The sequence below is a fragment of the Hemitrygon akajei genome, chromosome 15, assembly GCF_048418815.1.
Source record: "Hemitrygon akajei chromosome 15, sHemAka1.3, whole genome shotgun sequence".
Lineage (NCBI taxonomy): Eukaryota > Metazoa > Chordata > Chondrichthyes > Myliobatiformes > Dasyatidae > Hemitrygon > Hemitrygon akajei.
In genome coordinates this window covers 44,485,897-44,501,161 of record NC_133138.1, presented here as the reverse complement: position 1 = coordinate 44,501,161, position 15,265 = coordinate 44,485,897, and the positions used below count along the sequence as shown (strand labels likewise).

At 38.5% G+C, this 15,265-nt stretch overlaps 1 protein-coding gene across 2 annotated transcripts in view; it reads left to right on the top strand.

Annotated features, from left to right (window-relative positions):
* LOC140739299 (rho GTPase-activating protein 26-like) overlaps positions 1-12,198 on the top strand; it is a 180,159-nt gene extending 167,961 nt beyond the window's left edge. The window contains exons 24-25 of one of the 2 annotated variants that reach the window (XM_073067461.1): positions 1,151-1,242; positions 10,395-12,198. In XM_073067461.1, coding sequence (XP_072923562.1) covers positions 1,151-1,242; positions 10,395-10,483 — 181 coding nt within the window. In that variant the 3' untranslated portion in view covers positions 10,484-12,198. The remainder of the gene's footprint in view (positions 1-1,150; positions 1,243-10,394) is intronic. The other variant, XM_073067462.1, reaches the window with a different exon arrangement.
* Positions 12,199-15,265: the final 3,067 nt, after the last annotated feature.

Here is a 15,265-nt window from a genome sequence, read left to right as displayed (position 1 = left end):
CATGTCACAAGATTCCTATTTTAATCTTTCTGTCTTGAAACAGTTGGTTTAGCATCTAATTGATGAGAGAAATTGTATACATTGTACAAGATATAAATACCTAAATCCTTCAGAAAACTGGATTAGCACAAGGCTACTTTTGTTCATGATCAATAATCAGAACTTAAAATAGGTTACCAGATCTTATTAGAGAGATGAATGAACTAATTAAAAATGAACTGAACGCCAAAATGATGGTAATGCCGACTCCTGTTGATGAGATGGTATGCCTTTTGTTGATAGTGTTTAGTATCTGAGCATTTGATAAAAGTTTTGCGAGTAGTGCTGCAGAATCTGGCCACTCTGATTGAATTTTTTTAACAGGTAACTGGGTGTCATTGAGGGCATAGCTTTAGAGGTGATGTACATGGACCTCATTTATGTCTTTGACGAAATCCCTTGAGAGATTGAGCAAAAACACATGGGCCATCGGGTCCAATTAAATTTGGCAAACTGGATCCATAACTGGCTTGGAAGTAGGTGACAGAGGTCGTTTTAGTGATTGGATGCCTGCTACCATTGGTGTTCTTCATGAATCAGTGCAGGAACCTTTGCTGTTTATCAAACATATAAATAACTTGGATATGGATGTAGGAGGCATGACCTTTTAAGTTCACAGATGACATGGAGATTGGCAGAGTCATGTATATGTATTGGACTGTGTATGCTATATGTTGGCAAAATAGGCAGATAGAGATCATTCCAGATGAATCTGAGATGTTGCATTTAGGGAGCACTGATGAAGCGAGGAGATACACCATCAGTGGTAGGTTTGAGAGGGCAACAATGGTAGAGAGACCTTGGCATAAGTCCACAGTTCCAGTTTCAGTACAAGTACTGTGGATAACTTAGTTAGGAAAGCATATGGGATACTGACCTTAATTATTTAGGGTTCTGCAGCTAAAATTGGAGGGGTAATGCTTCAACTTTTTAAAACTTTGAATCATGAACACAGGATGTTCAGGACTGTCCAGCTCAACAACACAACATAACACATTTATGGTAATCACCAATCATTGCTGGTTCTGCTGATAATTGAATATAGATCAGTGTGAAAATATTAGTCTACCATTAAAATGGAAATTTACCATCTCTATTATTTATTTAATAGTTCCCAAAATCGCAAAGCTCGAGCCCTGTATGCATGTAAAGCAGAACATGACTCAGAATTATCCTTCAGTGCTGGAACCATCTTTGAGAATGGTAAGTGAAGTAATCAAACTTTGACATAAACTTGGTTGTTTTAACAGCAATTAGACTTCACTGTAAAAAAAATGTGCACTACACTTTAGCTGAATATTTCTTTGTAATTGTGTTTCTGCTTATTTCTAGTACAGCACCATAATCCAGATAGAATCAGTCAAACTGACACAAAAGATTGGAAAAAAGATGGCTCCAAGTTTCCTCCGCTTACACTGCTTCTAGATTTTGTGTGAATAGGTCAGGACCTGCTCACAAAATTGTGGTATTCCACTAATTGGCCCCTCAAATTGAGTTCAACTTCAAATCAAAACATAAGCTAGTTAACATTAACTTATTAACATAAGTTAATAAATCAGTACCAGGTCACTAACCCTAAATCTATTAAAACATCTTTTAAAAAGAAAAATGGGTCAATTTAGATTACTGGAGCAGAAAACTACACAGATTGGAAATTCTAAAACCAATACAGAAAATCTGTAAACACTCAAGCAGCATCAATGCGATGAAAAAGAGCGCTGATTTTATGGGTCTCGGAGGATCATCTGCACTGGAAAAGAGAGAAAAAAATGTGTTAGGTTGTAGATGGGGGGGGAACTCAAGTGAACAGGGAATAGCTATGGCCATGTGCAGACTGCAGTTATCAAATCAACAATTATCTTAAAATGTACAGAAATGTTGATCTATCTTTGGAGAGGCAGAAAGTGAAATGAAACAAAGTTCCTTTTTGCCAAAGACTTCAGTATTCCCTAACAAAAGATGAGGTATTGTTCCTAGAATTTACATTGGGCTTTGCTTGGGGAGCAGTGTAGGAACTGAAGGCAGAGAGAGGGCAGATTGGGTAGGAAAATTAAGGTCGTGGTAAGAGGAAACTTGGTCCACCTCTGTGGACTAAAGAGATGTATTTGACAAAGCAGTCACTGATCTGTACTTGGTGGGCACCAAATGCTATAAAATAAACTGGAAGAAGTAAGTCTATGTGAATTGCTGCTTTCCCGCAAAAAGCTGTTGGGTCATTTGAGAAGGGCTGGTGTTGCGGTTTCTGCTGTTGTATATTAAAGTGTAGCAAGAGGAGAGAGGTTAGTGGAAGATGGAAGAGTTGACTCTAAGGGAAGGAAAAGATGTGTCTCATGTTGGAACCCAATTGGAAGCAATAGACAGTAATCTGCAGAATGTGCAGGAGAGTGGGTGAGGATAAGGAGAAAGGTATTTATGTTGGGAGCAAGGACGCAGAGCATATGGATAGATTCATTTGAATTTTATCTGCTATAGTATAAGTGTAGTGATAGTTAATGAAAAAGGAAGCCATCTTACTCGGGTAGAAAGTTGCATTGGCAGGGCAGATATGACAAAGGTGGGAAAGCAGGAAGAATGGAATCAGGGTAGGAGGTGTAATCAAGATTTTTGTTGGATTTTCTGGGTTTACTATGGATATTGGTTGTTAATCCATTCACTGAAATGGGAAAAGAGATGTCAAGAAAGGGAAGGGAAGAGTCAGATATGAACCATATGACAATGAGAGCAGAAATGAATGAAACCACATTGTAAAGATAGTTTGGAATTCTGTAATCTTGCAGGAAGCATTACCAATACAGAAATATACTCAACTGGAAATGAGCCAAGGGAGTCTGAATAGGGCTAAATCCAAGACTGTTCCTCACATGCAATAGAGAGAGAGAGAGCACTGCTTTATTGCAAGTTACCACTGATACACTTTTGATTGGAAAAATTAAATGGAATTGAAGAAGAATTTGTTCAATATAAGAATATGTTCAAAAAGATGAAAAAGAGGTGGTGAAAGGGCAGTCCTTGTGTCTTTGTTCAGAACAATGTTCAAGGAGGAAGTGAAGGACCATCCTAATGTTGAGATGAAGATGAGTAAGAAGGAATCTGTCAGTATGGCATAGGGATCAGAGGTTCCACGTACGTAAATGGGAAGATCCTGGATAAGGGAAGAAAGAACAGTCATAGTAGGTGGAATTAAATTCTGTGGGGCAAGAGCAGTCTGAAATAATGGCCCTACCAGGATGGTCATGCTTGGTAGTGAGGTAGAAGCTATGAGGTGTGGGGGACTATATCCTAAGGAAATAGAGTCATTGACTGACTGGGAAACAATGGCCTTATGTTCAGTGGGGCGGGAAACAGGCTAGTGAGAGATACGAAGTGTTGAAGAGCTGATGTATAGTGTTTAGCATTCATTGTTCATACTACATTCTCTCTAATACCGAGAGGAACTCAATACATATGATGTTGTTGCTTTGCTGAATACCTTCATGGAAAGGATAACCCTGTGCTCTCAGTTGTAACTCCCCACCCTATTCCCATTCTGACATCCCTACCTTCAGCTTCAGTGGTGAACAATGTAAGCATGAGGATCATCTGCATTTATATGTTGAATTAACATTTAAGCAACTTTCCTTTTTCTTTCGTTTTTCTGTCTTATGCCACAAATATGACTCAATTCCCATTTAATTTTTTTCTGTTACATCCCCAACTGCTGGTTTATTAAAATTAGTTCATATTGTCTGACCATAGACATTCATTCTGTTCCCTCTATCTCTTTCCCTCTTTGCATCTTAAATGTGCTATTTCCTTATTTTTGCAGTTCTTGACTAGAATTGTCTTGCGAATCTCTCCTAATTGATGTTGTTTGGCCTGTTTAGCGCTTTCATGATTTTTTGTTTCCACTTTTAATAATTACACTGCTTCATGGCCGATTTTACATTTATGGATAGTTTCAAACCCAACATAACTGGTATAATTTTGGGTTCAGTTTCCCAATCCTGAAAAAGGAAGAATTCTACTCTTATGTGAATACTCTTTAAAAAAAAACAATGCTTTGATACTACAGATAGTTCTATGAAAAATTTATTAAAATATTTGATTTTAAATAACTTATATTTGCATTTACCTCCCAATTCTTAATTCAGGCATCCAACACAGAGGCTAAAGTTAGTCTAAAGCAAATTTATAGATACACTTTTGGGTGGGTAGATATGAAATAAATATGAAAATAGTAAAGTTTTAAATGTACCGAGAAATTCAACAGGAATGTCATAATTCTGATCACCTATTATTGTACTTGCATATATTTTGCGACAGATTAAGTGGCTTTTTTAAAATCCAGTTACTTCCAACCTGGAGAATATTTTCTGAGAATGGAAAAGCTTCAAATAGATTTCCTACCTTACACCTTCTATTCCTTGACTGTCAGAATAGGTTATTTTAGCATTATAATATAGAACAAAAAGTTTGTTGTTCTTGTTATGTAATCATCAGATCAGTAATCATCTCATAGAATGTTTCATGGTAAGCTGGAACAAAGTACAAAAGAAGATTAAGTTTGATACAGAAAATAAAAGCATTAAAGACTTTGGTCTAAATAATTCTGAGAAATGCCTGAGGAAAAGGTGGAGGGACAGGAGCTGTTGAAGAAGCAGGGAGTTTTTGAGTAGGACTTGGACAGATTAGGAGACTGGGTAAAGTAGTGACAGATGGAATACTATGTAGGGAAGTCGATGGTCATGCATTTTGTTAGAAGGAAAAAAGGTGTAGGCTATTTTCTGAACAGAGAGCAAATTCAGAAATCGTAAGTGCAAAGGAAATTGGAAGTCTTATTGCAGGATACCCTAAAGGTTAACTTGCGTGTTCAGTTGGTATTAGGAAGGCAAATGCAATGTTAGCATTCATTTCAAGGAAACTAGTTGAGTATGGTGCAACTAGTGTCTTTAGCTGCGTGTATTTCAATGCAAGAAGTATTGTAGGAAAGGAGGGTAATAGAGCTGTGTGTCAGACATGACTATAGGCAGCACTTGGGCCCCACAGGGGACTGTATTGACTCCCTTCCCATTTACCCTGTACACCTCAGACTATAGATACAACACTGAGTCATACCATCAGCAGAAGTTCTCTGAAGACTCAGCAATAGTTGGGTGTATAAAGGGAGGCTGAGAGGAAAAACACAGGGCCCTGGTGGAGGACTTTGTCAAATGGTGCTAGTTGAATCATCTGCAACTCAACATCAGTAAGACAAAGGAGATGGTGATGGACTTTAGGAAGAGTTAGCCTGCATTGCTCCCTATTACTATTGATGGTGAGGACGTGGATGTGGTGAGGACCTACAAGTATGTGGGGGTGGACCTGGATGACAGACTTGAGTGGAGTACCAACACAGAGGCTGTGTACAAGAAGGGCCAGTGTTGCCTCTACTTCCCGAAGAGATTGCGGTCCTTTGGAGTATGCAGGCCTCTCCTTCATATGTTCTACCAGTTTGTTGTGAGCAGTACAATCTTCTATGTGGTGGTGTGCTGGGGCAATGGCATCGACATGGATGATACCAACAGGCTCAATAAACTGTTTAGAAAGGCTAGTTTTTTTTAAAGAAGGTCAAACAGGACACACTGGAGGCTGTGGTTGAACAAAGGACCCTACAGAAAATCCTGGTAATTCTGGACAATATTTCTCACCCTCTGCATGCACCTTGACTGAACAAAGGAGCACTTTTAGTCAAAGACTAAGACAACTGTGCCACTTCAAAGAGCACTGTATGAAGTCATTCTTACCATTGACCATTAGGCTCTATAATGAGTCAACCTATAGCCGGGGAAGTGATGACCCCTCCTGTTAGACTGTTTGAGGTAACTTATTTTTTATTCTTTCTTTCTTCTCTTCTAATATTTGTATATGTGTGCTCTTGTAATGCTACTGTGACACTGTAATTTCCTTTCAGATCAATAAAGTATCTATCTATCTAATAGTGTTGAAGATGAGGTAGCTGGTTTACAAACAGGCAATGTATAGTCAGGAGAGTCTGTTGAGAGGGCAGAATTGCAGTTGACAAGATGAGTTGCAACGTAAACGGCAGACAAAATTGAAAAGGGTGAATACAGGGCAGAAGGTGTTGTATCTGAATACACACAGTATATGGAATAAGATAGATGAACTTGCAGTACAGTTACAGATTGGCAGGTATGATGTAGGTGTCACTGAATCATGGCTGAAAGATTATAGCTAGGAGCTGACTGTCCAAGGATACGCATTGTATCAAAAGGGTAGGTATGAAGGCAGAGGGGGTGGCATTGCTTTGTTGTTAAAAAAATGAAATCAAATCATTAGAAAAAGGTGAAATAGGGTCAGAAGGTATTGTACCATTACAGATAGAGCTGAGGAACTGCAAGGGTAAAAAGTCTCTGATGGGAATTGTATACAGACCCCCAAACAGTAGTAAGAATGTGGCCTACGAATTACAATGGGAGATAGAAAATGCATGCTTAAAGGGTAGTGTTACAATAGTCATGAGGAACTTCAATATGCAGGTAGATTGGGAAAATCAGGTTGATGCTTGATTACTGGAGGGGATTTCTAGAATGTCTTACAAGATGGCTTTTCAGAGCAGCCCACTGGAGGATCAGCTATTCAGGATTAGGTGTTGTGGAATGAACCAGCATTGATGAGAGAACTTAAGTAAAAGAACCCTTAGGGGAAAGTGATCATAATATGATCGAATTCACCCTGAAATTTGAGAAGAAGATAAAGTCAGACATATCAGTATTAGAGTGGAATAAAGGAAGTTACAGAAGCATGACAGAGGAGTTGGCCAGAATTGATTGGAAAAGAACACTGGCAGGGATGACGGCAGAGCAGCAATGGCTGGAATTTCTGGAAGCAATTCGGAAGGCACACAGGATATATACATTCCCAAAGAGGAAGAAGTATTCTAAAGGAAAAATGACACAACTGTGGCTAACAAGTCAAGTCAAAGCCAACATGAAAGCAAAAGAGAGGGCATATTATAGAGCAAAAATTGGTGGGAAGTTAGATGATTTGAAGTTTTTAAAAACCAACAGAAGACAGCTAATAAAGTCATTAAGAAGGTAAAGGTGGAATATAAGAGTATGCTAGCTAATTATATTAAAGAGAATATTAAAAGTTTCTATAGATACATAATGTGTAAAAGAGTGGATATCAGACTGCTAGAAAACAATGCTGGAAAGGTAGTAATGGGGGACAACAAAAGAGCGGATGAATTGAATAACTGTTTTGCATCAATCTTCACTGTGGAAGACTCTAACAGCATGGTGGAAGTTTTAGGTGTCAGGGGAGATGAAGTGTGTGAAGTTATCATAACTAGAGAGAGAAGTTCTTGGGGAACTGCAAGGTCTGAAGGTTTATAAATCACCTGGACCAGATGGTGTAAACCACAGAATTCTGAAGGAGGTGGCTGAAGAGATCATGAAGGCATTAATAATGATCTTTCAAGAATCACTAGATTCTGGAATGGTTCCAGAAGAACGGAAAATTGCAAATGATATTCCATTCTTAAAGAAGGGAGAGAGGCAGAAGAAAAGAAACTATAGGCCAGTTAGTCTGACCTCAGTGGTTGGGAAGGTGTTGGAGTCGATTATTAAGGATGAGGTGTCAGAGTACTTGGAGGCATGTGATAAAATAGGCCGTAGCAAGCATGGTTTCCTCAAGGGAAAATTTTGTCTGACAAAGCTGTTGGAATTCTTTGAAGATGTAACAAGCAAGATAGACAAAGGAGAATTGGTTGATGTTGTGTACTTGGATTTTCAGAGGCCTTTCACAAGGTGCCGCACAGGAGACTGCTTAACAGACTATGATCTAGCATGGATAAAGCAGTGGCTGATTAGCAGGAGGCAAAGATTGGGAATAAAGGGAGACTGTTCTGAATGGCTGCCAGTGAATAGTAGTGTTCCACGAGGAACTGTGTTAGGACCGATTCTTTTTATGTTAAATGTCAATGATTTGGATGATGGAATTGATGGCTTTATTACAAAGTTTGCAGATGATATGATGATAGGTGGAGGGGCAGGTAGTTTTGAGGAGTTAGGGAGGCTACAGAAAGACAGATTAGGAGAATGGGCAAAGAAATGGCAGGTGGAATTCAGTGTTGGGAAGTGTATGGTCATGCACTTTTGTAGAAGAAATGAAAGGGTTGACTATTTTCTAAATGGAGAGCTGCAAAGAATCTTGGGAGTCATTGTGCAGGATTCCCTAAAGATTAATTAGTAGGTTGAGTCTGTAGTGAGGAAGGCAAATGCAATGTTGGTATTCATTTCAAGAGGGCTAGAATATAAAAACAAGGATGTAATGTTGAAACTTTATAAAGCACTGGTGAGGACTCACTTGGAGTATTTTTGAGCAGATTTGGGCTCCTTATTTGGACGTGGAGAGGGTTCAAAAAAGGTTCACAAAAATGATTCCAGGAATGAATGGCTTGTTGTATGAAGAACATTTGATGGCTCTGGGCCTGTATTTTCTAGAATTCAGAAGAGTGAGGGGTGACCTCATTGAAACCTATCAAATGGTGAAAAGCCTTGACAGACTGGATGTGGAGAGGATGTTTCCTATTGCAGCGTGTCTGAGACCAGAGGACACTGCCTCAGAATGGAGGAACGTCTTTTTAGAACAGAGATGAATAGGAAATTCTTTAGCCAGAGAGTGGTGAATCTGTGCAATTCTTTTCCACAGTCAGTTGTAGAGGCCAACCCTTTATGTACACGTAAGGCAGAGGTTAGTAGATTATTGATTGGTCGGGATATGAAAGGATACAGGGAGAAGACAGGAGATTGGGGCTGACAGGAAAATTGGATCAGTCATGATGAAATGGTGGAGCAGAATCGACGGGCCATATGGCCTAATTCTGCTCCTATACCTTATGATCTTATAGAAGTGAAGATGTGATGCTGAGGTTTTATAAGGCATCGACCAGCCCACATTGGTAGTATTCTGAGCAGTTTTGTGACCCATATTGAAGAAAGGATGTGCTGGCATTGGAGAGGGTGCAGAGGAGGTTTACAAAGATGATCCTGGGTATGAAAGGGGTTGTAATCCAATTGTTCTGACCCAGTCAGCATTTACACCTGGAAGGCTCTGAACTGATTAGACCCCCACCACTGTGTACTGAAACTGCTTGATGACAAAAAAAATCATACGCGTATAAATTATCAGCCATGTTACTGATGGAAAAAGTGTTCTATCTTTGAAGGAAATGCTAAATATAATCTAATAATGCAAATGAAAGATTAAATTATTCTCACTATAACCAGTGGAAGAGATACTAGGATTCCAGCATGCCCTTTAAGGGATACGCTGGCAGTGGGAAGTGAGGGTTCAATAGTGGGATTGGGATAGCAACTCATCTGGTAGTGGGCTCTCTGCAGAAAATTTCATTTACCCACACCCAAAAAGCACAGGCACAGGCATTAAAGCAGTTCATAATTTTCAAAGCCTTTTTTTGTTGAGTACTAAATATTCTGCCTATTTATTCTTCGAGAGTTTGGCTGGGCACTTTCTTTGTTGAGTCTGTGCTATGGCCAGTGGTGATAGTGTGGGTGAGCAGATGAGGAATGTGTTAAAAAGGTGTGGGAATGTTGTGCAGGTGTATGTGGGAGGTGCGGGGTAGAGGTGGAGATCAGTACCGACACAATAGCGGTGCTTGAAAAGAGGGATAAGAAATTGGATAGTTTAGTTTGTGAGAGGAAGGGATTATAGCCAGCAGGTGCCAGTTGGTTTAGGGAGTCAGGGATCACAAATACAGAGGGAAAATAGTGGGGATGGGAAATTTGCAGATTTAGGGAATGGTTGGAGACCAGGGATAAGGAAAACAGTGAGTGGGATGAGTGGAGATTTGTAATTTTTTTTTTGCATTGGATGATTTCCAAGGATTTGGGCAAATAATTTATTTACCTCACTTACCAAGTCCAGCTTGGGCTTCTAATGAAGCTATGTTATCACAAGTGTGCCCAACTATACTTGGCCTCCAGGCCAATGTGCCAAGTTCTATTTAACTCTAAAAGGAATGTTACATAAGGAATGATATCACTTCATGCTTTCCATACTCAAAAGATTCAGAGATGTCTCAGTGCGGGGGACAGTGATGTTCAGTTTTAAGTTGCCAGATAAAAAGTGTCACATGATTGAATTACTCACCAATGCTGCCAAAAGACATCACTGAAGTATACAGTATATGCTTAGGTCCAAGTTAGGATATTTGTTAGAGTTCACAGCTTAATACAAGTGTAGTATCTTTTCACTCTATGAAACTCAGATTCATTAAAAATAAGCTTGTTTGGTTGTTTTGTGAGCCTAACAGAACACTTCTGATCTATAAATAATTGATGTGTATTTTTCAGTTCATTCGTCTCGGGAACCTGGTTGGCTTGAAGGAACATTGGATGGGAAGACTGGACTAATTCCAGAAAATTATGTTGAGTTTCTATAGCCAAAGATGTGCAACATTATAGCTGAGAATTACATGGTATCCATGGCAATCAATGAAGATATGAACATTATTTCAGTTTTGGCATTTTATTCTATTGCAGAAATGCAGTGAGGATATTGAGTGAACTGGAGATTATTTTCAATTCAAGCTTATAATGTCCTGTATGGATATGATACACCATTAATTTATCAAACCAGAGCCTGTAATTATTTCATAAGTATTTTGTTTTTACTTCAAATACTTACGTTTGTGAAAGTAGGATTTATTTTATCTGAATTAGATAGTAGAATGTATATAATGTATATATTCATTCTACTTAAATGTTGCAAATATCTATATGATGTATGTCGTATGAAATGGGGGTTTTAATTTAGAAAGTGGGTTTACCATTTCTTCAAGCTAAAGTATTAGATTCACATATTTTGATGATACAATCGAAATACGGCATTACAGAAATGCAAATGGCTAGGCAATGGTCACATTAATGGCCAAATAGGTATCATGAGGTGAAGGTGAATTATTTTCCATTTCATTATTTTTAAAGCATAATCATTTATATGGCAAACATTACTTATCTATTTTTCAAATTACACATTAATTTCATATTTTTTAAAAATATGTTTAACATAAAATTTAATAATTTCCATGTTGTAAAAGAAGAAATGAATTTTAAGGATGGAAATGTTAAAGTATAGATATGTTTAAATATAAGTGTTTTTAACATTTTAAAAAAAGACAATCAGCCAGCAAGTGGAAGACATTTCTATTGACTTTGGCATTCCACTTATGAATAAACTGCTTTGAGATGGTAACAGAAAAAATATCTCTTAAGTTTACTATACTTGCTTGGCAGCTAATATTTTAATTGCTTAAGGTAACAACTGCACAGAACTGATCAAGTTTAGGATAAATTTAATGATTTCAACAAATCACCTTTGAATCCTGGAATTTCAAATCAAACACAAATTTGCATTTATAGAATGTAATCTATTCCAGTATCAGATACATTGTACCAAAGGTTTTCCATCAGATTTTATAAAATAGAACCTCCTGCCTTGATTTGACAGTATGTATGAGCTTGCATAAGGGACTATGAGGTGTGTGTGTGTGTGTGTGTGTGTGTGTGTGTGTGTGTGTGTGTGTGTGTGTGTGTGTGTGTGTGTGTGTGTGTGTGTGTGTGTGTGTGTGTGTGTGTGTGTGTGTGTGTGTGTGTGTGTGTGTGTGTGTGTGTGTGTACATACATGTCTGAGTGCGCCTTAAAACAAGCCTGATCTACTCATCTTGCAGATCTAACTTTTTCAGAGAATAGATTTTCAACTGCTAGTTAGAAGCAAGTTGAAAAGAAATAGGTAATGAAAATCTGAGAGAACAAACATCAGCCTTCATGGTCTTTATCTATTTTGTTTGTGGAAATTATTTGCTTGGAAACAAACAACCACTTCTTTCTGCTCTAAACAAAGTTTGACTTTTTAAAGATTTAAATCTATAGTAGTTTTTTTTTGTTTTAGGAACTGTATCTACTTTTAAAGTTTTCTTTTACAGTCATTACTTCTAACTTAATCGTGCTAATACTGCTGAAGCCTGTGTTTTGTGATAATTAATGAATTTTGTTGCAACGGTTGAAATGGTTCTACGTTATTTACACCCTAGTAGTTCTTCACTCAACTATCAGTTGCCAATAAAAACTTTTTTTATGTGATAATCAGAGTTTGATTTATACAATAGAAGAGGATTGTATTTTCCTAATTAAGGCAGTAGCACAGACTTGCACTCTACTGTACTTTTACTTAGCCCCTTAAGTGACTTATACCATTGTTTAAACTTTGAATTCTCACTCATTTTTACACAATTGTTTACAAAATATATATATAGTTTTTGTTTAATCCCAATAACACCCCTGTAAAACAAAGGGAATTTTATAATAGGGTGATGTCTGTTAAATGCATTTTTAAAAGGAGAAAACAAGAGTGACAGAAGATTCAGGAGGGTACTTCAGAGTCCATATGATTAAAATCAAGTAGGCAATTTTGGGAGTCTATATAATTTGGACAATGTAGGTTCAGGTGGGTGTAACTCTTAGAAAAGAAGAGGAGGTAGGCAAAGGCATGGTCAGACTATCATGACATAAAACATTCTGTCAATAAATTAGTGCAATCAAAGGAAATCAAACTGATATTAATTTCAGATTTTTGTAAAATAGTACAGCTGAAAATACCCATAGAGTGATAGAAAACTACAACACAGAAACAGACCCTTCAGTCCATCTAGTCCATGCCAAACAATTTAACTGCCTAGTCCCATCAACCTGCACCTGGACCATAGCCCTCCATGCCTCTCCCATTTATGTACCTATACAAACTTTTCTTACACATTGAAAATTAAATTGTATTCACCTCTTGCGCTATAGCTCATTCCACATTCTCATCACCCTCTGAGTGAAGATGTTTCCCTTAAACATTTCACCTTTCACTCTTAACCCTTGACCTCTAGTTGCAGACTTACCAAACCTGAGGGTAAATGCAAGCTATCTGTACTCCTCGTAATTTTGTATGCCTCTATCAAATCTCCTCTCAATCTTCTACATTGTAGGGATCCAATCTTTCCTTATAACTTAGGTCCTCCAGTCCCAGCAACATTTTTTATGATTTCCTCTGTACTTTTTCAATCCTATTACATCTATCCTGTAGGTAGGTGTCCAAAACTGCACACAGTACCCCAAATTAGGCCTCACCAACGTCTTATATAACTTCAACATGATATCCCAACTCTTGTACTCAATACTTTGATCTATGAAGGCCAACCTCCCATGCTGGAACTTGTAAATTGTCTTGCTGAGATCAAAAGAGGCAACATCCACTGCCTTGCCTTCATCAACTCTCCTGGTAACTTCCTCAAAAAACTGTAGGACTAGTTAGACACAACCTACCACACACCAAGCCATGCTAACTATCCCTAATCAGTCTCTGTCTATCCAAATACTCTTACCTGGTTCCTTAGAATACCTTAATGTAACTTTCCTACTACTGATGTCAGCCTCACCGGCCTATAATCTCCTGGTTTAATTTTAGAGCATTTCTTAAACAGTGGAACAACATTAACCATACTCCAATCCTCTGGCACCTCATCTGTCACTAAGTATGATTTAAATATCTCTGCTAGGGCCCCTGCAATTTCTGGACTTCCCTCCCACAGGGTCTGAGGAAACACCTTGTCAGGCCCTGGAGATTTGTCTACCCTAATTTGCCTCAAGACAGCAAACACCTCTTCCTCTGTCATCTGTGCAGGGTCCTTGACCCTATAAAAGTGAGACTGCTTTTATAGTGAGACTGTGTTTATCTCCCAAGTAAATACAGATGCAAAAAATCTACTGAAGACCCCCCCCCCCATCTCTTTTAGCTCCATGCATGGATTACCATTCTGATCTTCCAGAGGACCAAGTTTGTACCTTCCAATCCTTTTGCTCTAAACGGTTCTGTAGAAACCCATAAGGTTCTCTTTCACCATGGTTATTAGGGCAACCTCCTTTTTAGCCCTCCTGATTTCCTCCTTAAGTGTTCTCTTGTATTTCTTATATTCTTCAAGTATCTCATTTGTTCCTACCTGCTTATAGCTGTAATGTATCTCTTTTTTCCTCAAAAACCAACGTTCCCTAAACCTATTATCCTTACCTTTTATTCATACAAGCACATACAAGCTACTGTATCTACTCTCAAAATTTCACTTTTGAAGGCTTCCCATTTACCAAGTATACCTTTGCCCAACAATAGCCTGTCCTAATCCACACTTGCCAGATCATTTCTGATACCATCAAAATTGGCCTTTCTCCAATTCAGAATCTTAACCTGAGGACCAAACCTATCCTATTACATAATAACCTTGAAACTAATCGAAATGATGACTAGTTGCAAAATGATCTCCTACATGAACTTCTATCACCTGTCCTGTCTCATTCCCTCATAGGAGATTAAGTATTGCACACTGTCTCATTGGGACTTCTACATACTGATTAAGGAAACTTTCCTGAACACATTTGACAAACTCTTTCCCATCTAGCCCTATTACAGTGTGGGAGTCCCAGTCAATATGTGGAAAGTTAAAATCGCATGCTGTCACAACCTTATGTTTCTTGCAACAGTCTGTGATCTCTCTACAAATTTGTTCCTTTAAATCCTGAGGACTGTTGGATGGTGTGTAATAGAGCCCCATTAAAGTGGTCATACCTTTCCTATTCCTCAGTTCCAGCCATAAATCCACAGAAGATGAGTTTTCCAGTCTGTCCTGACTGAGCCAAGCTGTGACATTTTTCCTGACTAGTAATGCCACCCTGCCCCCCTTTAATCCCTCTGTTCTATCACATCAAAAACAACGGAACCCTGGAATATTGAGCTGACAGTCCTGCCTCTCCTGGAACCAAGTCTTACTAATTGCTACAATATCATAATATGTGTTGAGCTCATCTGCCTTTCCTACAAATACTTGCATTGGAATATATGTAACTCAGAACATTAATCCTACCAAGCTCAACCTTTTGATTCCTGACTTTGTCTGAGGTCTTAACAACATCTGTCACCACAACCACTCCACCATCTGTTCTGGCACTCTGGTTTCCAACCCCTTGCAACTTTGGTTTAAACTCCTCTGTGCAGTCATCACAGAACCTCACTTCTGTACCCCTAAATAATGATTCCTCTTTCACCATAGCTCGCCTCTTCTCCCCTTTCCCTTCTGAGCCAGAGTCAGTGCTAGAGAACTGACCACTGTGACTTTAGGTTATTTCCGCCC